At 49.3% G+C, this 23,946-nt stretch overlaps 1 protein-coding gene across 1 annotated transcript; it reads left to right on the top strand.

Moving 5' to 3' along the window:
- Positions 1–4,539: 4,539 nt before the first annotated feature.
- Positions 4,540–23,176, top strand: Nuak2 (NUAK family kinase 2). The gene is made up of 7 exons (XM_046452214.2): positions 4,540–4,944; positions 14,344–14,464; positions 17,762–17,913; positions 18,247–18,312; positions 19,779–19,898; positions 20,293–20,425; positions 21,081–23,176. Exons 1-7 carry the CDS (start codon positions 4,699–4,701, stop codon positions 22,151–22,153), a joined length of 1,911 nt encoding a protein of 636 aa, XP_046308170.1. The 5' UTR covers positions 4,540–4,698; the 3' UTR covers positions 22,154–23,176.
- The last annotated feature ends 770 nt before the right edge of the window (positions 23,177–23,946 follow it).

Genomic DNA, 23,946 nt, shown 5'->3' with positions numbered 1-23,946 from the left:
AACAAGTGAGTAGTCCATCAGATTGCCTAAGCAGACTACCTGCATAGTGACAGATTTGGGCATCCCATGAAACTTGCTAGGCTTAGTTCTGTCAGAAGAGGGCGGCTTTGAACCAGGCATCTCAATTTACTAAAAGCTATCTGGAATTACAGACCTCTTTGAATTTATACCTCCCTGTCTTGGAAGGCCAGTTTTAATAGGTTGGTTCTTATCCAGGCCGTTCCAACTTCCAGGGGAAGTTCGACATCTTGCGCGCCATATTGCCCACCACAGAGGTGGGGGGTGGTGACTGAGGGCTGTAACATCCTCCAGCTCTGGGGAAAGGTGATTTGACAACGACAGTGAGGTCTCAGGCTGGACGTGGGTGATGAACTGAACCCTCTGGCCTGCTCTTTTCCCAGAGAAAAGGGGAGAGAAGTGAGGACATCTTATTAACATAACTCCAAGGGAGAGGATACTCCAGGGTCCTGGTGACCCCCTACAGCCACTGCATACAGAGCATGCTCTTTGTCAGCCCTTCCTTCTCCCTCACCCCCACCTCCCCATTTCATCCCTGAAGGATAATTCAAATCCCACCAACCTTTCAAGGTCCACTGGGCCTCCTACTCCTGAGCCAAAGTAGTAGGTGTTTCAAACCCATGTAGTCATTTATGTCTCTTTTAAGGTCCTCCCACTTTCTGCCTGTGATTATACCGTTAAATTGTATATTTATCATATTATTTCTCTAATTAAGCTGTAAACTTCCTGGAAGCAGGAAGTGCATTCTTAATCGTACCTCAGGATTCATCTTAGATGTGTCTGAGACCTGCCTCACCCTGGCGTGTCCTTGCGCTCCTCATCTGTGCTCCTGCCTATACTCTGCACCCAGCAGGACACATGATAGCAGTTTTCACTCTGAGCTGCTTTTAGATCCCCTTTTACAACCCTGGACACACACACCCCCAACACACACACATACAGCACACACATACAAGTTGTGAAGTGTGTAAGGACAAGACAGAGGCTTGTTCTTGATTATCTTCCCAGTGTGTGCATAGTAAGCCCAATGAGGCAGACAGGATTGAGAGGGGCTCAGCTCAGCCCAGACATCCCAGCACATGACGCAGGAATTCCCGGAAAGCCTTGCCAGTAGCCGTCCCTGTCTGGCATTCTTACTCTGCCATCAAACAGGTCTCCCCATAAGGAATGTGAGAGCCGAATTCCAGCAGCTAGGATCATTTCCGAGCTGCACGCTGTTCCGGAACTGCATCTGTTTGTTTGCTTCCCTTGCTACCTGCTGTGAACAGTCTGCAGCCAAGACTCATCTAAAGCCTAGTCTGTTGGCTCCTGTGGGCCACCAAGCTGCACCTTGGCTTGAGCCAGGGAGATCTCTTTTCTCTGGGGTCTTTGGTCATCCCTGGTTTGCCTCCTAAATGGGGATTCAGATTGTAGCAAAGGAAACTAAAGTAGGGGTGGGGAGGGTTGGAGAGGTAGCAAATGATATGTCCCCTCTGCTATCACCAGTTTAGCTGGTACAGGAGATCCGCTATTTGTAGGTATTCTCACTTTAGTCTTTTGATTCCATTGCTCATCCATTCCTTTGGTCCATAAGCGTCTATGATTGAGTATCTTTTGTATGCTCAGCCATGCATGAGATGTTGGGATACTTTAAGTCTGAAAGAGAATCTTGGGTTATTTGCATGATTCTTTATTTTTCTTATGAGGAAGAAAACAAAAAAAAATTTTTTTAATGAGGAAATGTTGATGCAGTTGGCCAATTACTACATGTCCTTAATGCCTCTGCTTGAAAAGCTCTGTTTTCAGGAAGTACCTCCTGACTAGTCTCCTCCCATCTGGGCTAGGGACTCCTGTTATACATTCCAAGGTCATTCTGCTCTTCCCCCATTATGGACATGTCTCCCTCTGTAAAGGATGTGCTTATCTCTCACTGGACTGAAAATTCTCTGAAGGAAGAAGCTGTATGTATCTTGTCACCATGATATCCCAGGTCAGCACCTAGTGGGCCCAAAGTTCATAGAATGAGCGAAATGAGTGGTAGAAGGTCACAGAACTGGCTCATGTTGGTCAGAACTAGAACTCAGGTCGCCCAGCACTCAGCCCTGTGCTTGCTCTTATGTTACCTATGCTGGATCTTCAGAGTCCTAATTTGTCCAGATGGGTCCCCAGGAATGCACACAGACCTCACTGGGGAAAGGAAACAGCAGGCTAGAGAAACTCTTTTAGACTCATTCTATTTTCACAGATAATCCAGAGCAAACCAGATGCTTGTAGAGGGAAGGTGCCAAGTCAGCTACCACCTCCTGTGACTCTTCAGGTTTAGGGGAAGGAGGTTGTTTGCATAAGGTGGATTTTGTCCAGCCACAGAGAGAGACCATGAACTCCAGGAAGGAATAGAGACGATCATAACTTGCACTACAAAACGTCAGTGGAAGCAAGAAAGTGGGCAGACAGTAAATACAAAATTCAGCAACTGGGGATTTAGTTCCTCTTGGTCCTTGGTGCCCTGAATATGCAGCTGGAGACATCACCCTCCTGGAGAAATGAGGGGTATGCTATCTTCTCAGCACAGTTGGAATCCGGTCAGGCTTCTGACTGCTTGCAGAGAAGGGGACCAAGGACCCCTTGGCCTCCTTTCTTCTCCCACAGTCCAGGGTCCAAATCCCAGTTCTGCTGCTTTCTCACCAGTTGTATGGCCTTTGACATAATAATACTTTACAGAACTGGGTTATCAAGAAGCCTCCCTTATCCCTCACTTAGAGAAGGAGGAGGAAAGCCTGTGGATGTTCTCATTTCACTATAAATGGAGATGCTGAAGGCTGGGTTGTAGCTTGGTGGTAGAGTGATTGCCTGGCATGCATGAGGGACTGGGTTCAAAGCCCAACACCGGGGAGGAAAAAAAAAAGAGGTAAATTGGAGAAGCTGGAGTTAGCTAGCCCTCCAGGCCTCAAAAAGATGAGGCTGGGGATATAGCTCAGTTGGTAAAGTGCTTGCCTAGCATGCACAAGGCCCTAGGTTCAATCCCCAGCACCACACCACACACACACACACACAAAAGAAGCTAAGCCTCGACCTCCTGATTTTTTTAAAATATTTTTTTTAGTTGTAGTTGGACACAATACCTTCTTTTTAATTTATTTTTATGTGGCACTGAGGACTGAACCCAGGGCCTCACACGTGCTAGGCAAGAGCTCTACCACTGAGCCACAACCCCAGCCCCCTGATTTATTTTACTTATTTATTTATTTATTTGTTTATTTTTTGGTACTGGGAATTGAACTCAAGGGCATTCAACCACTGAGCCATATCCCCATCCCTATTTTGTATTTTATTTAGAGACAGGGTTTCACTGAGTTGCTTAGGGCCTCTCTAAGTTGCTGAGGCTGACTTTTGAACTCTTGATCCTCCTGCCTCAGCCTCCAGAGCCATTGGGATTACAGGCATGTGCCACCACACCTGACAGTCCTCCTAATTTTAAAATCACAGAAAATAAATGAGCCTAGTCTTGTTGGCACACACCTGTAATCCTAATAGTTGGGAAGGCTGAGGCAGGACAATCACAGTTCAAAGCCAGCCTTAGCAACTTAATGATGTCCTGAGCAACTTGTCATGACTCTCTCTCAAAATAAAATATAAAAAGGGCTGGAGATGTGGCTCAGTGGTTAAGTGCCCCTAAGTTCAATTCCTGGTATCAAAAGGAAAACGAAAAGAAAGAAAGGAAGGGGTAAAAAATAGAAAGAAAGAAATTAAGAAAGGAAGGAAGGAAGGAAAAGAAAAAAGAAAGGAAGCAAGGAAGGAAAAGAAAAGAAAGAAAACCTTGGATGAGGCAGCTTCATAGACTTAGGGATACAGGTTAAATAAGAAATAGGAGTGTAATATAGTTTTCATGAATGTTTCCCTTTTGGTTTTCTCCACCTCCTGCCAGGTCTCCATAAATTCCACCGTATCTTGAGGGATCCACGCAACACTACGCGTTCTCTTTGATGAAGAGGTAAGAACTTTCCAGGAGGGTTGGATTCCAGGATCTAATTAAGGCTGACCTAACTGAAGATAAGCCCTCCACCAGTCCTCCCACTTGGCTAGAGTCCTCTACCCTTCCATCCCATCCCCCTTTCTTCTTTTGGACATAAGTGGTCAAGCGACTTTGGCTTGGGAGAAGCAAATTACTCAGGATAAAGAAATACTTTGGTGACCTCTAGCGCCCTCAGATTGCCGCCTCGCCAACTGGGAACACAGCATAATAGAACAGGTGGTTATAACCAAAACCAAGCACTGCTCAGAGGCAAGGGCCGTTTCGAGGGCCTTCAAAGTCGAGTTCCAGATTTCAGTAGTACCAACTGGTCAAGCAGCCTCCGCAGGCATTCCCTAGTTCCATTCCTGTCCCTCCGGGCCCAGGTGGGCGGGGCTCCATTGACACCTTTCCTGGCTGCGCAGAAGGGAGAAGGCGGTGTCGGGGGCCTGGGAGAGCCAATGGGAGAGGCCCTGGTCACGCGCTGTCGGCAAGCAGACCAATGAACTTTGGGGGGCGTGACCAGAGCCTCTGGCATCGGGCCATTATAATAACTTGGAATGCGGCTCTTTGGAGCGCGCTCGGCTGCGGCAGTGACTTCGCTGTCCCGGTGCGGGTCATGTGCCAGAGAACCTAGCTGTCCCGCACAGCCAGACGATTGACGCTCCGCTCTCGCTTACCTCTAACCCGCCATGGAGTCGTTGGCTTTCCCTCGGCGCCCGGGCCCGGCTGCCTCTGCCACCGCCACCCTGACGGCGGAGCTCGCCCGGCCACTGGCAGACGGGCTCATCAAGTCTCCCAAGCCCCTGATGAAGAAGCAGGCGGTGAAGCGGCATCACCACAAGCACAACCTGCGGCACCGCTACGAGTTCCTGGAGACCCTAGGTAAAGGCACCTACGGGAAGGTGAAGAAGGCGCGGGAGAACTCAGGGCGCCTGGTAAGTGCCTCTCGCTGCGCTGGCCGTGTGGGTAGGCGGGAGGGCGGGCATGGGGCTGGGCCGCCCGCGGGGAGTGGAGGATGGATCCAGGGACTAGTGCCTTGCTCGGTGGAGTTGGCAGCATGCAGTCTACTTACGCTGAGGTTTGTAGATGGCTGTCCGCGATTGTAGGGACTAAGTTTGTGGACCTGAGAACCTCAACCACACTAGCCTGCATGTCCTTAGAGAAGATGGGACTTAAGTTAAATTTTGCTTGAAACAGACTGTTCGGGCTGGGGATGTGGCTCAAGCGGTAGCGCGCTCACCTGGCATGCGTGCAGCCCGGGTTCGATCCTCAGCACCACATACAAAACAAAGATGTTGTGTCCGCCAACTAAAAAATAAATATTAAAAAATTCTCTCTCAAAAAAAAAAAAAAGAAGAAGAAAGAAACAGACTGTTCAACAGAGTGGAATTGGGAAGAGGAAGAAGAAGGCAACTGATCTTAGCAGGGGTTTGAGAAGTAGGTAGGTGTGTGGTTGAGGTGATCATTGAAGTGTGGAGATTCTCCACTCTGATAGTCTGGAGATCTGCACAGGTTGGGGTTGACACTTAGGCCCTTTCAAGCTCTGCAATTGAGTCAAAATTTAATTATGATGTGTTTTTGATGTTGGGAAATATAACACCAGACTCTGGTGCAAGTTCACAATGTCCCAAGAAGGTAGTTTTGTGTTTGTGGCATTTTCAGGAACTCGTACTGTTGATTTGGGCTGTGTGTTGGTAGTCATAGTAATTTGTGACCTTGAGCAATTTCCTTTATCTGTATTCTCAGTTTCCCCTTCTGCAAAAATGGAGAAAACAGGCTGCCTCACAAACTTGTAGGAAGATTGAATAAGATAACAAATGATAATTTTCTTCCTAATGCATAGGAAAAAATACAGTAAGAACTGATAGTTGTATCCAGAAAGGCTAGCCCTGTCAAGATGGCAAATGTGTCCAAAATTAGCTAACAATGGTTCTCAAACTTGAGTTTAGCATGCATGAGAATCAGCTGAAGTGCTTCTTTAAAATACTTATTCTCTGCTTCCATATTGAGGGGAATTTCTCGTGATGCTCTATAATTTGTGTTTTAATAAGCCTTTCAGAGTACATGGTTTAGGAATTATGGTTTGCTGAATTTAGTGGTGCTGCTTGTGAGTTGTGTGTGCGTATGTGTGGCCATGGTTTGCCTTATTGGCTATGATTGTGTTTGCTTTTGCAGCCAGTAACTGGCTTGAAATTCAAGAAGTCATTTCATTGGTGAAGGAGAATAGATATTGAAGAAAGGGGTGGATTATGGCCCCATCAGTAGGTCCAAGTATGTTTTTCCTGTTAACGCCTGGCACAGTCCCTGGTTCCCGCTGCCAGGTTACAGCTATTGGGCAATCATGTACTTTCTGGCTTTCCTTTTCTTTCTCTTTCTATACAGAGTGAGGGCCTGGTGAGGCTCCAGGCTTGAGACTGCTGGGCCCAGGCTTTGTCAGGGGCTTAGCTGAAAAACAGTTGCTCGTGGCTTGTGCCCCCTGCCTCTTGTTGGGGGGAAGACTGGGTCTCTGATAGTGGGCAGGTCCAGAAATTGAGAAACTGAGATTGAGATTGAGATCCCATCAGGCTTTGGACTGGAATCACTGTGGGTGTGTGTGTGCGCCAGAGAAAGAGACAGACAGACAGAGACAGACTCACACAGAGAGGAATCTCATTTGATTGCAGAGTGAGATAAACGAGTTTTCAGTTTTCAAACCTCAGTGATTCTGGGCAGGGATTCCAGCTCTTATTGCATCAGCACAGAGAATTCAGAAGAAACTCTTCGGCCTCTTCCCTCTTTCTCTATATAGGGAGCCAAGATCCGTAGCTGGGACCTGTTCTGAACCTCCCTGATCCATAGACCACCCAGTACAGTTGCTGGGAACTTGCTCAGGATCCCCCTCTTTCTTGGGGAGCAGCTTTCTGCTGTGCTGGTGATTTCTCCATTCTGGAGCATTGCTGTCTCCCCCCCACACTCATCCCTTGCACTTTGTCCTCCCTGAAGAGAGAAGGACCTGATGTCTCAGGATCCTGCAGTGGAGGAGAAGAGCATGGAGCTGCTCTAAAACCTTCCCCCAAGTGAACTGAGATTGTTGATGGGGCCTAGATTCCGAGGAAAGCCTGCTGGGTGGTGACTCCCATCCCTAATTTTTCTTTCTAGCACACTTTCCATTCTCAACCTGCCTAGATGGAATTAGTGGGGGGCCAGATGGGATTGTCCAGAGGGAGGGGCAGGTGGGTGGGACTAATGGCTGCTCCAGGAGGGCATGAGAGGAAAAACAAATATTTGCTCTGGATCTTGGACACATTCCTGGTATCCAAATGACATTTCCTCCTGTGAGTCTCTTAGCTCCCCTGTCGATTCCTTCCCTTAAAGAGAAAAAACATTTGCTGGGGTCTTTGGAATAGTGGAGGCCACCAAAGCCTTTGAGATTATCAATAAGAAGTCATACCCTCCAAAGTTACTGTGAGGAGCGTCCAAATGGGTAGCGCTGTGGGGTGGGGGTGCTTCTGTCTCCATTATATATTAAATTTCCAAGCAAACCTTCAAAGTGTTTGAAAATGAAGATAATCTGATTCTTTCATTGAAAGATGGGAAAACTAAGGCCCAGAGAGGAAAGTGACTTGTCCTCTGGCTGGTGAGTTGAAGGCCTGCAACGGGCTCTAGGATGGTGTACCCCAGGCCCTAGATGACCCAGTACTGAGTCTTGGTCTGGAAGTTGGCCTCACAATGAGCCCAGGCTTGTCTCTGTGCTTTGTCACCCCAGCAGCTAGCTTTTCATGTCTTCCCCAGTGCTCCAGGAAGTGAGTGCTTAGGGTAGAAAGTCACTGGGAACCAACCCCCCTTAGCCTACTTGACTATGTTGAGGGATCTTGGGTGGGGAAGCTATGTTACATTCCTGATTTTTAAACCTCATCCAGGAGGCTGCCTAGCTCAGAGTCAAGGCTATAAGGGTTCGTATTGTGGTTACATTGCTTATCAGCTGTGGGACCTCTCTACCTCAGTTTCCTAATCTGTGAAGTGGAATTATAATCCAGCCTCATGGGATTCTAGGATTAAATGAGAATGTATATGTAAAGTGCTTAGCACAGTCTAACACAGTGTGATTGTTCCAGCAAGGCTGGTCCCTACCTTCCCTTTCCTGGAGACCCCTCTATCCTGGGACAGTCCTGCCCCAAGAAAGATTGTGGATTGTGCTCAGCCTTCCTTGAGACACACCACTGTGTTGTCTGCTTTGTTCAAAGCCGGAGTGTCTCCTTCAGCACCAGCTTCAGAAAAGGACTCTGCCTGGCCAGCTGCCAAAGGCTTGTTCAGCGAGACACTGCCCTACTAGCTCCTCCTGCACCTGCCTGCTCAGCAGCACGGAGGGAAGCTGCAGGCAACTCTTGTTCTTGGGCCCCAGCCAAACCACACAGGAGGGCTGGGCAGGGAAGCTCCTCGCCCAGGAACCTGGCAGAGTGGGCGAGAAGGTGGCAGGGGAGTAGCATAGTATGGGACTTAGGGGAGGTGGCGCAGACTCCCCTTAGATCCCATTCCTGCTCCTTGCCTGATTCTTAGGCCAGCTTCTGCCTGGTTCTTGGGTAGGATAGTGAACCACCCCCAGGTCCATCCCCTCTTCTGAGCCTAGACTGGCCTAGCCCAACTTCTCCTCTGCTATCATCCTTCAGTTCCTTGCCCGCCTCTCAGACAGCTGCTACTCTGTGAAAGGCCAACAAGGAATCAAGGATCTTGGTTCCAGTTCCAGGCGATAACTGTGACCAGAAATGCCCAGCTTGTACCCTCTCTCTAGCACCTGGAACAGCATCTCTAAATCATCTCCTCCTCCTCCTCTTCTTCCTCCTCCTCCTCCTCTTCCTTCTTTTCCTCCTCCTCCTCCTTATCTTTCTTCTTCTTTTTTTCCTAAGAACTTTCTACAATCTTATCCTGAGTACATATTATTCCTGATCTGAGTTCCTGGGAGCGAGGCAATGTTTACCAATTGAGCCCAGCATCATGTCCCCAGGGTACTGGCAAAGGAGCAGGCATGTTTGAATATCTGTAAGTGGAATAGGGGCACTCGCTATCCAGCCTGGCCCACAGCAAGATGTGGGGCATTCCCTTCCTAGAATGGGAGGCAGAGCTGGCCATCTCCAAGGAACTTGTATCTACTGAAGTGTTAGCCAGGCAACCCTCCATCTTGGATCCTGATTTTGTCTTGATGCACTAAGGAACTTTGGAAAAGGCAATGCAGCCTTCTGGACTTCACTGTTCTCTTTTTGCAAAACTGGATAAAAAATGTGCCCTGCCACCTTTCTAACGTGCAAGGCTGAGGGGGCAAGAAAAGCTCTGGGATGAGATCAGCAGGAACGATGCTCAGGCAGGTTAATGTGCCACGGCAGGGAGGCCTGCAGCAGTCCTTGGTCGGCTTCTTCCTGGCCTAGTAACGCGGATGGCCCCTTTCCAAAGCTCTGCTCAAGTGCTAGAATGTGGAAGGGAGCTTCAAGATTCATTCAGATGTGCACACTCATGACTAGCTCCCTTCTTTCTACCTGGAAGGCCCTTGCTGTCCTCTCTAGTCTACCTCCCATGGCCTAGCAAACCTCACCTGTTCCTCATGATCTAAAACAGTTTTCTCCCAGGGGTGGTTTTCCCTGATCCTCCAGGGAAAAGGAAGCTCTCTGCAGTGTTTCCTGGAGTCCCCGGCAGGCCGGGACCTCCGCTGCCACATTCATCACACTAGACTGAAGTTAATTTAATTGCCAGTCCTTCCACTGGAGTACAGAGACCTTGACACAGGGACTGTCTAATTTATTTGGGGTAGGGGGGTGAGGATGTCTAATTATTGTCTGACTCCCCAACACCTAGCACAATATACCAAGCACATAGTAGGCATCCAGCAGCTATTTAGAAAAATTAATCCTTTATCTGGGCACAGTGGCACACGCCTGTAATCCCAGTGGCTCTGGAGTCTGAAACAGAAAGATCGTGAGTTCAAAGCCAGCCTCAGCAATGGCAAGGTGCTTAGCAACTCAGTGAGAGTTACAAAATAAGGCTGGGGATCTGGCTCAGTGGTTGAGTGCCCCTGAGTTCAATCTCCAGTACCATAATTAAAAAAAAGAAAGAAAGAAAATTAATCCTTTCATTTTTTTGTATGACATGACATGAAAACTAGCCAGACCAGTTAACCAGATCATCCAAGTGACTTAAGGCAAGTCCCATTGAGTTGCATAGCTCAATGGGACAAATAAGAATTAGACACCGGGCTTTTAAAGTCCACTGGTCAGATATTTACATTTACGTTGTCGTCATTGGGGCTGGTTTTCCTTCCCCCTCGCAGTATGGTGGCCATGTACTATATTATCTGAACTTGGATGCTTTGGAGAGTAAAGGGGGCAATATTAAGAGTTATACCAGGGTAAACCAGGAATGTCTTGAGGCACGTAGCCTTCTGATCTCTGGGTGATCCAGTTAACAACCTTTCCTTGGCTTCCGTCAGCTTGTTTTTATTCTAGAACATAGTCGACCAACTATCTTGCAGGTGAGAACAAAGGTCTCTAAAAATTGACTCCAACCAGGCCTGAGAAGAAGAGGAGAAAATCTTATCTGGGCACTGGTCCTATCAGTCAAAGCTCAATCTGGTGACTTAACCAATAAATATTTATTATTATGATTTGGGTTCACTAGTAAATAATTGTTGAATGTTCTCTGTATGCTGAACTCTGTCTAGGTTTGAGCTGGTGCTGTGTCTAATTTATTTTGACAGGCTGACCAGTAGATAGCTGGAGGCCTCTCCTTGGGGAACTGGCCCAGGGCAGTGACATATAGCTCTTCTTATCTGTGTTACTTACATGGGGACTAACGGAGGCCTGATGACATACTTGTTTCCTTCGTCTCATCTTCTGTGATCTTCTGGGACCTAATGGGGATAACTGGAGGGTCCTCAACCTACTCTCTGAAGCCAGAACCTGAGCTTGGAGGAGGGTGGAACTGTTCATTGAAGATTAATAAATTTAATTTAAAGGGCTGGAAGTATGGTGCAGTGATAGGCACTCGCCTAGCATGGCTACAATTCCCAGCACCAGGAAAAATAATAATAATTCTGGCCATGGCGTGCCTGTAATCCCAGCAACCCGGGAGGCTGAGGCAGGAGGATCGCTAGTTCAAAGCAGCCTCAGCAATTTAGCGAGGCCCTAAGCAAGTCAGAAAGACCCTGTCTCAAAATAAAAAAAATAAAAAGGGCTGGGCATGTGGCTCAGTGGTTAAGTGCCCCTGGGTTCAATTCCTAGTACCCGCCCCCCCCAAAAAAAATCTGATTTAGAATTCCAGGCTTCCAAAGTTGAAAGAGAAGGATCTCAGAGTTCTACTGTGTAGTAGTTACACAGAAACTCCTTCTAGTACCCAAAATCCACCCCCCCCTTTTTTTTTTTTTTTTTAGAATCTCGCTTTTAAGCCTTGTTATCTTTAGAGCTCTGCCCCTAAGCCTAGGATGGTTTATCATACATTTGTGTGTATAAACAGTCGAACATCAGAAATGGGCATAATCTTTGCATATGTGTACGTCTTGAGCTCTCAAATATTTTCATCTAGCTAGTGATTTGTGTCTCTATGTGATTGTTTTTACAATCTATTTATATATTTCCCTGGGCTTCTGTTTCTGAAGAGTTCACTGCACTTCACCCATTAACTGATTTTAGACACAAAGACTTAGAAACGAACTAGCCCATAAAATCTTTCCTGAAGGGAGAGAAAAGGGGTGTGGAAAGAGAAGTGTGTGGAAATAATGGGTCAAATTCAGGAGAGGTGCCTCCTATCCCCAACCCCCTCCCCGATTTCCAAGCCCAGGGATTTTTCTGTTGGTTCCCTGGGAAGAGGTGGGGGGTTGGAACTAAGGCGGGGCAGCCCTACCCCTGCAGCTGCAGCCTGGGCCTCTCTAGCATCTTGGGGAGGAGGCTCCATGGTGACCATCCATCCCGCCTGCCATTGTCCTCCCTGCACAGGGCAGGGAGGGCCCTCTTTCACCCATGCAGCTTCAGGGGAGGAGCGGGGCGGGGGGCACGCCATCCCTGGCCCGTTGCTGGGGTGACCGGGCCATGGGCTTTGTGAGCAACTCCTCTTACTGGATTAGGGCCGTTCTGCATTCTTGTCCGATGGGGGGGACACAGGCCAACAGGACCCACTGTCCCTGTGAGCAGAAGCCATTGTCTGCCACCAGAGCCTGTGAAAGGGTGGATTAGAGGCCCCTCCCCTCCAGCCAGAGTTTCCTTTTCTCTGTCTCCTTTTGAATCTTGAGGCGGGGGCAAACCCTCCTGGGAAATTGAATGAGGAGCTGTTTACCTCAGTCTGCGCCTTCAGATCTCTCCTAACCTGCCATGAAGAGGAAGTCTCTGTATTTACCACTGTGTCCCTGGACAGGACTTGCCAGGAACTGACGGCCCTGGAACACCCCACCCCACCGCACCCCACCCCCACCCAGCCCCAGATGGAGCCTCAGAGGACCTGTGGCTTCTGGACAGCTCACTCCATAGAACCAGAGAGGGAAAGCCCCCCTCCACACACACACACACACACACACACACACACACACAGCTAAGTTCAACCTGTTTATCTCAGAAAAGAAAACCAAGGCTTGGAAAGGGAGTGGGACCTTCCCACAGGGACAGGAACAGAACCTGGAGAACCCTGGGTCCCCTGGGTCTCTAGGCAGCATGTCTCTCACACACCATGTGCTCCCAGCCAACTTTGCAGTCAGTCACAATGGCAGGGGAGGGGGGGGGAGCGCATGGTCCAGGAACCTGTGCTGACTGGGATGGTGCAGAGGGAGACACTGACTCCCGGGCTCTACTCAGATGCATCTTGGCAACTTTCTCATTTCTTCTCACCTCCCTCCACCCTTCCTGAACCACCACACACCAGCCACAGGGGAAAATACCTATATGGTATTTTCACCTTTATGGACAAGATAGAAGTCTTGAAGGACTTTGTCTGGTTGTTTGTTTACTTGTTGCTAGGGAGGGGACATTCTTTACCTAAAGAGACTGGTGTTTGGAGGCTTTTTTCATAGTTTTTTGTTTTTGTTTTTGTTTTAATGTGGTAAATATATAAAATTTGCCATTTTTTACCATTTTATTTATTTTATTTTTTTGATACTGGGGACTGAACCCAGGGACACTTAAACACTGAGCCATATCCCCAGCCCTTTTTTATTTTTTACTTTGAGACAGGGTCTTGCTAATTTTCTTAGAGTCTCCCCAAGTTTCTGAGGCTGACCTCCAACTTGCGATCCTCTACCGCAGCCTCCTGAGAGGCTGGGATTACAGGCATGCACTTTCCATTTTAAATGTACGGTTCAATGGCATATTAAGTACATTCACAATATTATAAATCATCATCACTATCCATCTCTAAAACATTTTCATCATCCCAAACAGAAGCTCTGTACCTATTAAATAATAATTCCCCATTCCACCCTCCACCCCCATGTCCCTGGCAACCTCTGCTCTACTTTGTCTTTATATGTTTGCCTACTCCAAACACCTCGCAGAAGTAGAATCATACACTACTCCTCTATGACTGACTTATTTTACTTAGTGTAATATTCTCAAGGTTCAGCTTGTGTTTTCATTGCATTCCTTTTTATGGCTGAATAGTATTCATTATATATACCACATTTTGTTTATCCATTCATCTACTGATGGACATTTGGGTTGTTTCTACCTTTTGCTGTTTATAGCAAGTTAAAGTGCTGGGGCAGACAGGAATTAACTTGGAGTCAGATGGCCAATAGTCTTACCCTAGTTTGTGCTGGTTAGTGACTGTTCGACTTTGAGCAAATCATTTAGCCTCTCTGTGTTCCAGTTTCCTTCCCTGTGAGTGGGAAGGACAATGCTTTCTGGACCTATTTCCCAGGGTAGTTGTGGGGGCCAATTCGTTTTCTAATATGATGAATAATTATTCGGTGCTTCCTGTGTGCCAGGCACAGTTCTTGGCATCAACGATCCAATGGTGAGCAAGAGTCCCCATCTGGGTTCAGTGTAGTGAATTTGCTCTGTAAATCATAAAGCACCAGATATAGAGATGCAGATTTTGACCTTCCTTGTTCACCTGTAGTCTGAATAAGGAGACCATTGATCTATGCTCCTTCCTGCTGCATGGACCCGCATCTGCTTACACCACACCCAGATAAGGACCTTTTCTAGGGAAGGTACTGTTCAGTCTCTCTGCCACCTACCCTGCTCCAGGGTGGCGTGGCTTCCCTGCCTATACCCCGAGGCCTGTGTAACAGCTGCAGGCAGACCCCCAGGGCCACTGGAGCATCCTCAGGGATGCCTCTACCTGCCGGACCTTTCTCTTCAATCTCCTGCCTTCACTGTTCCCAGGTGGCCATCAAGTCAATCCGGAAAGACAAAATTAAAGATGAGCAAGATCTGATGCACATACGCCGGGAGATTGAGATCATGTCATCCCTCAACCACCCCCACATCATTGCCATCCATGAAGGTATAGTGCAGGGCACTTGGAGCTGGGAGTCGGGTGTGTGTGAGTGTGTGTGTGTGTGTGTGTGTGTGTGTGTAGGAGGAGTCAGAACTTATGATGCAAAGAAGTAAAAATGGTATGGGCTCTAGAGCCAGGCAAAAGCTGGATTTGAAACCCAAATGTATGATTTAGGGCAATTCATTTCGCCTAGTGTCTGGGCCTCAGTTCCTCCCTATAAGATGGGATATTCCATCTGCATTATAGAGTGTAAAGATCCAACTGGATAATGTCAGCAAGTGCTCTGCTCTTGAGAGGTACTCAAGGAATTGCAGGTCTGTCGGTGTTGCTGTAAGGTTCTCCCTGCTTGAACACTACCTACCCAGCCCAGCCAGATCCTTAGCAATCCGGGGGAGGCTGAAACATACCTAGACCTGCACCTGTCCAGGAGCGTGGGTACTGTTCTTCAGGTGTCTCAAGAGCCAGGCCTCCTAGAGTCTGACCTGTGCTGCTGAATCACCCCTGCCATGGGGCTGGCTCCTACCTCTCCTTGTCTCTCTCAGCCTCCTCTCCTCTGACATCAGTGCTGCCCTCCTCCCTGTGACCCAGACAACAAAGTGACCAAGAAAAGAGGAAAGAGGGGGAGCACCCTCCCACACATGCCTGTCTGCTTCGAGCCTTTATATAATATCAGTTAGATGGGAAACCAGGGGTAACAGCAGTAGCAGGTGGGAGGAAAGGGAGCCCATGTTCCGCCCTCTGTCTGAAGATTCCTGGTGGGAAAAAATAGAGAAGTCTCCATTCTCAGGTTCATAGGAAGACATGGGACTGGGGCCTGAGCCTGTTCCATGAAGAGTCCGGGCAAGTGGTAGAGAGGGCTAATTGTATCTTGGTGTACTTCCCCAAGGGAAGAGTGGGCAGACTACAAAGCATTGGTTAAGCTAGACTGAGCTTGGTGATTGGGCACTGTGTGTGTGTGTGTGTGTGTGTAAGCACACTTGCATGTGTGTTCTCCCCACTATCCATATCTCCAGCTGGGTCTGGGAACTGAGCTCTAAAGCTCAGGGTGTGGCCTCTCCTGCATCTGCAGATGCAGCAGACACAAGGGCATCGCAGTTGCTGAGTGACAGAAGGGCTCCTCCAGATTCCGATTCATTCCACCCGGCTTCAGGCCTCAGGGTTGGAAGGAAGCTCCAGTTTGGGAACCTGACCTCTAACCTAGCTACTCTCCAAAATGTGCTCTGACATATATATATATATATATATATATATATATATATATATATATATTTTTTTTTTTTTTTTTTTTGGTACCAGGAGTTGAACCCAGAGGCATTTAACCACTGAGCCACATCCCCAGACCTTTTTAATTTGTATTTCGAGGTAGGATCTTGCTAAGTTGCCTAGGGCCTCACTAAGTTGCTGAGGCTGGCTTGGAACTCATGATCCTCCTGCCTCAGCCTCCCGAGCTGCTGGGATGACAGGCGCACACCACCATGCCCAGCTCCTGGCTGGCTCTTGATCTCTGATTTCATGGCACAAAGCTTACACCTGCCAAGATAAGGAAAACCCCAGGAGTATAGTCCCAGCCAGGTACCTTCCAAGAAGCTGAGCCACCATGTTCCCCTGGAAAAAAAGCATAGTCTTCCTGGCCTTGTATCCAGTGGCCTGGGAGCTGGGACTCCTTAGGAGAAGCCTCGTCCCTCAGCTCCTTCTCAGAGGCTAGACAGCAATAATAGTTCTGGGGCTGGCCACGCAAGCCAAACTCATAAGACCCATTTGACACAAAGATGCAATGTCAACCTTACGTCCATGTGTGGTGGTGCCTGTGTGAAATCCAGCTACTGAGGAGGATCAGGCAGGAGGATCTCAAGCTTGAGGCTCAGCAACCTAGCAAGACCCTGTCTCAAAATAAAAAATGAAAAAGACCGAGTATATGGCTCAGAAATAGAGAACCTCAGGGTTTAGTCACCTGTCTTTAAAAAAAAAAAAAAAAAAATGTCAGGACAAGGCCCAATTGATGGCAAGATGATTCCTGCTATATATACATGGAGATGGGCCAGCTGGGGTAGGCTGACTGCCAGGAGGCCAGCCAGTCAATTAATTACCACATATTTATTGATTGCTTCTCTGTATGAGGCATTATGCATGGAAGCCTGGCCTTAATATTCTGGATGAGAAGTCAAAGGTGGTGGGAGGGATGAATGTCTTCATTCTCCACCATATTGTATAGTTTCATATACTTTCATCCCTCTTCTGATCCTCAACGTGGCATTGTTATTGGCATTATTTTTCAAATTTATGCATGAGGGGCTGGTGATATAACCCTGTGGTAGAGCACTTACCCTGCATGCACAGGGTCCTGGTTTCAGTCCCCATCACTGCAAAAATAAAATAAAATAAAATTTAAAAATTAAAATTAGGCATGAGGAGAGCTGGGGTTGTGGCTCAGTGGTAGAGTGCCTATAGGCATGAGGCCCTGGGTTCAATCCCCAGCACCACATTAAACAAACAAAACAAAACAACAACCCAAAAACAAAATAACAAAATTATGCATGAGGACACTGAGTATAAATATAATAAGAGTAGGTACCATTTCTGTAGTACATGCTTTGGTGTTAGACTCTCTGCCAGCCGGCTCAGTCAGACTTGGAGAGTCAGTGATGTTTATGTTTCTTGGTCCTGTGAGATCACCATTATTATCCCACTTTTCATATGAGGAAACTGAGGAACAATGGTTGGTTGACTTGTCTGAGATAATCCATCCAACTGCATTCTTTTTTTTTTAAAGAGAGAGAGAGAGAGAGAGAGAAGAGAGAGAGAATTTTTTAATATTTATTTTTTAGTTTTCGGTGGACACAACATCTTTGTTTGTATGTGGTGCTGAGGATTGAACCCGGGCAGCACGCATGCCAGGCGAGCGCGCTACCGCTTGAGCCACATCCCCAGCCCCCAACTGCATTCTTATTGAACTATCCAGAAGAGCTTTGACCAAACTCACAAGGTAGAAAATATCAGATTTGGAGCCAATAAACTTGGCCCTTCATTCTCATCCAGCAAGGGTTCTGCCTTCCTGGGGTGCTTTTCAGAATCCTCAAAAGCCTGAATTTAGGGTAAGCCCCTTTCCCTTCTTCACTTGCTGTACCAGGAAGATGCTGAGTGCTTCAAAGGCCTTTTGCTGCCTTTGCCTGCAGCCCTGGGCCCCCATCAGTAGATACCCTAAAAGAAGGCCCCATCTGGTTCAGGGCCAGGGAGGGATTGTGGCCCCTGGTGGGACGCAGTGCACTCTGGGAGGGCCTGACATCTCCACCTTGTTCTGCCCAGTGTTTGAGAATAGCAGTAAGATCGTGATTGTCATGGAATACGCCAGCCGAGGTGACCTGTATGACTACATTAGTGAGCGGCAGCGGCTGAATGAGCGGGATGCCCGGCATTTCTTCCGGCAGATTGTGTCTGCCGTGCACTACTGCCACCAGGTGAGCGCCACCTGCCCTGACCATGCCCCAAAGGGGTGGTCCCTGGATCTGAACGGACCAGAGAGATTTCCATGGCACGTCCAGGATCACATGGGTTTAACAGCAGGGACTCTGGACTCTCAGATGAGGGAATGTTGGTATCTGGCTTTGAGTCCTCTTGGTCAGGGATGGAGGGAAGGGTCTGTGATATCTTGTACCATATGGCAATCAAAAGGAGCACCCCGCCTACCCCATACTTGGCTTCCTTTGTGTTTACTGTGCATTCCAGATTAGGCCCCTGTCCCTTTCCCTTCCTTGGTGACCTTGCCCTAACTCAGCTCCTTCCTCCTTCAGAATGGGATCGTCCACCGGGATCTCAAGCTGGAGAATATTCTGTTAGATGCCAATGGAAATATCAAGGTGAGCCTCACTTCTTGTTTCCACACAATTCAACCTGCAATTAGCTAGCTCTTTGGCACCTTTCCCCGTCAACCAAGCACCTCAGTGCCAACTTCCTGTTTCCAGCAGCTGCTAGATCTCTATGCCAAAGTAGTTAAATTTAGGTGAGTCAGGAGAAGTTCATATTGATAGGATAAACTCAGACCTCAGGACTGGAAAGGGGAGACTGAGGCAGGGAGACCAGCCCTATAGGCTCCAGGAGAGTGACCTCTGCAGTACTTCCTGACCCAGGGCTTAGTCTCCTCCAGGAATTCCTGACCTGTGCCCTGAAGTGCCCTGGTGCTGAGTCCATTCCCCTTAACCAGCCAATTCCTGGAGAAGGTGGGGCTTTCTTTGATGCTGACCAGAGGGAGGGAAGCCAGAGGCAGTAAATTCACATAATCTGGACAGGCACATACTTTCCTATCTGTACCAATAATATGCCTCGTTATGGGCTTCACCTGGTAACTGTTTGATAAGAGGCCAATAAAACCATAAACAAAGGAGCCAGGGTTTCATAAACAGCCCCTCTCCACCCTGGGCACACATGACCCTCTGATGGGGTGAAGAGTTAGGAACAGCAGGGCATTGACCTCTGCCCCTAGCTGATGTTATCTGGGAGAGGGTTTCTAGAGAGTGAGAGGATGAGTTTGGGTCCTCTCCAGCCTCGGGGTTGGTTGGCTCAGGAAGTCTTACAAGAAGATTCTTTCTCCTGGAATAATACCACAGCCCTGATCTTTGCTCTACTCTTACCATTGACCTCTAGTTATCTTGAGCTGACCTCAGATTCCTGCCCAGGTATGGGCAGAGAGGCCAGCCCTTGATGGGAAGAGCAACTCAGGTCTTCCATGATTAATGGGTAAGGGGCCTTGCTTGCCTCAGAGGGCTCTGCAATGGCGTAAGAAGCTAGGCCTCCCTCTCCATCTGGCTGACCCTCCTCATGGTCAGTAAGTGCTCATTGAGCATCACGAGGGTCTCACTTGTACTAGGAGCCACAGGTAGAGATAAGGAGATCAGCATGGGGGTCTTCCATCTGACTTGGTGGGAGAACGGATGAACAAGGTTTGCAGGGAGCCCATTGGAAACTGTGGGGCTTCCTAGGGGAGGATCCGAGGCCACGGAAACCTTCCCCGGAGAGGGGTCCAGAATCAGGAGGATGCCCAGGCAGAAGAGGGCATCCCTGGCTGGAACACAGCCCAAGCAAAGCCACCTGGGGAACACTGAGTGTCCTGGAGCCCCACATACCTCTGCCTAGGTGCTCTTTATGGACACAGATGCTCAGGGCCTGAGCTGTGTTGACTGTGCCCAGTGTGAGGCAAGAATCAAGGGACCCTTTCCTTCTGCTGTGGCCCGGGTTTTCTCAGGGCCTGGACAGATGCCAGCTGAGAGCTGTAGAGCAACATAGGCCTTGGCACGACCCATGTCCAATGTTTGACCTAACCTTGCAGATCGCTGACTTTGGCCTGTCCAACCTCTATCACCAAGGCAAGTTCCTGCAGACATTCTGTGGGAGCCCCCTTTATGCCTCACCTGAGATAGTCAACGGGAAGCCCTACATGGGCCCAGAGGTAAGTGACGCCTCCTCCGCCCACCCTCCTGTCATTTACACTGACTTTCAATCCTGTGGGATAGATGGGCTAGTGTTCTATTTCTGTGCCCCCTCACCTTCCTCATTTCTGTTATTTTGTTACCTTCTGGCACCCAATCCAGCCTCCCTGGAGTGATCTGGTGCCCCATCCTGACCCAGAAGGGATGGTCTGAATACTGCTCCCAAGAGTGGTGTCACCACTGTCCCTATGAGCCTCAACCCCTTCTTCAGTATCCTCCCAGGTCTAAGAGGTCATCCTCAGGTCATCCAAGTTCTCTAGCATGTACCCTTTTCCTCTCTGGTACTGGGAGTGAGGCTTATGGTCCTCTGGACAGTGGCATGCCTACATCCTTCCTGATTCCCCCCTCTCTCAGGTGGACAGCTGGTCCCTGGGTGTCCTCCTCTATATCCTGGTGCATGGCACCATGCCCTTTGATGGGCAGGATCACAAGACGCTGGTGAAGCAGATCAGCAACGGGGCCTATCGGGAGCCACCTCAGCCCTCTGGTGAGTGAAAGCCATAGGTGTTCTAACACAGACTTGGGTGTGCATCACCCAGTCCTAATGCAGGGATTAAACATCGGCACTGATGTAAAGAGGCCAAACATCCATCATGACCCATGGTAGATTTTGGTGACCTGTGTTGTCTCTCTGCAGTGTCTAAGGCCTCTGAGGAAGGGAGGGATAGTTTTTCCTTCCTTGTCGAATGATTGATCATAACTTGGGAAGTCCTTCCTCAGGTCCAACTTCAATCCTCTTTACTACAGTTGTCTCATATCTTGTTGCTTTTGTCCTCATCTTCAGAAATCTGTCCTTGTGCATAGGGTGTAGAGGCAGGAAGAAGTATCTGAGAGCCCTAGCTTACCCTTGAACACAGTCCTTAAGCTCAGACAGTTGAATTTCAGAGGAAAGAAGAAAAAGACACACTAATACAAACAAGGGCTGGTGAGGGGTCATAGGGGAGGGGCAACAGGCAGAACCCATCCGGGGAAGCTGGCCTAGGGAGCATCATGGCCTAGGGTGTGTATGGGGTCCTCGGTGAGAATGTGCGGATCTGGCCTGGGTATAAGCTATGTCTGAGCACCAATGGGGGCAAGCAGAGGGGGGCTGTGGGGTGGCTATCTCAGCTGCTAAACCCAAACCTCTGTCTTTTGTCCCCCAGATGCCTGCGGCCTGATCAGGTGGCTGTTAATGGTGAACCCTCTCCGCCGAGCTACCCTGGAGGATGTGGCCAGTCACTGGTGGGTCAACTGGGGCTATGCCACCCGTGTGGGGGAGCAGGAGGCACTGCGTGAAGGTGGGCACACAAGCAGCGACTCCGCCCGGGCCTCCATGGCTGACTGGCTCCGCCGATCCTCCCGCCCCTTCCTGGAGAATGGGGCCAAGGTGTGCAGCTTCTTCAAGCAGCACGCTCCTGGCGGCAGCGCCACACCAAACCTGGAGCGCCAGCATTCACTCAAGAAGTCCCGCAAGGAGAATGACATGGCCCAGTCTCTCCAGGGGGACCCTGCCGATGACACTTCCCCTCGCCCTGGCAAGAGTAACCTCAAGCTGCCCAAGGGCATTCTCAAGAAGAAGGCGTCGGCCTCAGAGGGGGCCAGGGAGGACCCTCAGGAGTTCAGCTCAGTGGCGGATGGCCCAGGGCACGCGGATGGCCCAGGGCACGCGGCACCCCTACTGCCCAGGAGGGGCATCCTCAAGAAGCCTCGGCAGCGTGAGTCTGGCTACTACTCCTCCCCAGAGCCCAGTGAGTCTGGAGAGCTCTTGGATGCAGGTGATGTGTTCATGAGTGGGGACCCCGTGGAGCAAAAGTCCTCTGAAGCCTCAGGGCTGCTCCTCCATCGCAAGGGCATCCTCAAACTCAACGGAAAGTTCTCCCGCATGGCCTCAGAACTTAAGCCCCCCACTGCCTTTGGCTCTCTGGATGAACTGGCCGCCCCTCCACCGCCAGCCCGGGCCAGCCGCCCCTTGGGTGCTGTGAGTGAAGACAGCATCCTGTCCTCTGAGTCTTTTGACCAACTAGACCTGCCTGATCGACTCCCCGAGCCCCCGCTGCGGGGATGTGTGTCTGTGGACAACCTCATGGGACTTGAGTCTCGCTCAGAGGGGCCTGGCAGCTGCCTGAGGCGCTGGCGGCAGGACTCCTTGGGCGATAGCTGCTTTTCCCTGTCAGACTGCCAGGAGGTGACACAGACCTACCCACAGTCACTGGGGGTCTGCTCAAAGCTCAGCTGAGGGGCAGTGTGCATTGCCCCAGCCCGGGCAGGCGCTAAGATACAGCTGGCTGCACCCTGAGCAGGGAGCGCCTTCTCCCTGCCTCCCAGGGCCAGCACCCCAGCTCAGAAGACTGAGGTGGTTGGGAGGGCTAGATGGGAGAAGTGGGCACATAATAGCCGGGGAAGAGTAGAGAAGCAGAGAGGGAAGGACTGAGTCCGAGTCTGGGTTACCTGCATCTTGTGCCCATGATGGGGCTGCAGAGACCTGGAAAGAATCCTTCAACAGCTTCTGTCCTCTTCGTTGCCATGAGGAAGCTTGAGGTGTGGTGCCTTTCACCTGTCAAGGTGGGGATGGACCATCCTCACACAAATTTGAATCCCCATCGACCTCTGGGGCTAGAATGTGGTACCTCTAAAGTACCCGGGGCATCCTGGGAGTGATCTGGAGTAACCCTCCCTTATTTATCTAGGAGTAAGAGAACACAGCCTCTGTTTCCTAAATGGTTCCTCAAAGGTTCTCTTCCCTTTTCCATCCTCCAAACCTGGCCTGAGCCTCCCAGAGTCGCTGCTATGAATCTTAAAAGACTTGAAAAGGCTCAGGCCACTGCTTAACTTCATCTCAAGGGGCCCAGACTCCTCTGGACCCCACCTGAGACCTCACAGACTGGAACTTCTGCCTCCAAGCTGCTCTGGAAGTCTAGGTTATGGATGCCTCTGTTTCTCTGGACTTTCGGGACCTAGAATGTCCTTATTTATTTTTCTGTTCTCAACTCTGTATTTTTTTTAAGTGAATTTTGCTTTTTACAATAATGTGAATGCCATGTTCTGGGGAAATCCATCATGCCATCTAAACTTCCGGTACTGAGAGGTGTGTTTGCAATGATGCCCCACAGATCAGGGGAGGGGGTCCTTTGATACACCCACATGTTCTGTTGCTTGCACTGTCTGGAGATGAGTCCCTTCACTCCACACCCCATGCTGTCTCCCCTCCTCTGTGGCCAGAAAAAAACACTCCATTAAAACCAAGATGATGAATGGAAAACAGCCCCTGTTGTTCTTTTTGGAGACATGGGGATGAGGAACAGGTCTCCCAGCCTTCTCTTAATACAAATACTCCCTGGGTTGCGAGGGGTAGGACATAGAGAAACTGCTTGATCCAAATAGAACCAAAGGGCTGGGGGTTTGACTCAGTGTCCCAGTACTTGCCTTAGCATGCACACAAGATCCTCAGCACCACAAAATAATGATAATAATAAACAGAATAGCTGGGTGTGGTGACACACATGCCTATAATCCCAGCAGCTCAGGAGGCTGAGGCAGGAGGATCAAGAGTTCAAAGCCAGCCTCAGCAAAAGCAAGGCGCTAAGCAACTCAGTGAGACCCTGTCTCTAAATAAAATACAAAATAGGGCTGGGGGTGTGGCTCTGTGGTCCAGTGCCCCTGAGTTCAATCTCTGGTACAAAAAAAAAAAAAAACCCAAAAAACAAAATAAATAACTCCCAGGCTTTAAGCTTCCCAAATCTCCGGTACTTCTGCACCAGCAGCTCTGGCCCCACTCTATTAACAAAGTGGGAAAGCCCTAGGCTGGAACTCCCAGAGTGCTCTTCCCACCTGCAGTTCTAAAGGAAGAACTGGTCTGCAGATTACCCAGCCCCACCCCCACCCCCTCTCCGCCTTCTCCCGCCCCTCTCCCATCTGCTTGACACCCTGGCCCCTGCTGCTTCAAGACACCACCACACTCTCTATTTTCTCTCCTTCCAAAGAAATCCCCTTTCCTCCAGTGCAGGGCAGCTTCTCCTCCCTCGCCCCTAA

This window comes from Marmota monax, unplaced genomic scaffold (genome assembly GCF_021218885.2).
Source record: "Marmota monax isolate L192 unplaced genomic scaffold, Marmota_monax_Labrador192_F-V1.1 WCK01_AAM20220418_F8-fsc00105, whole genome shotgun sequence".
Classification (NCBI taxonomy): Eukaryota; Metazoa; Chordata; class Mammalia; order Rodentia; family Sciuridae; genus Marmota; species Marmota monax.
The sequence above is the reverse complement of the archived record's forward strand: the minus strand, read 5'-3'. Positions and strand labels throughout refer to the sequence as shown.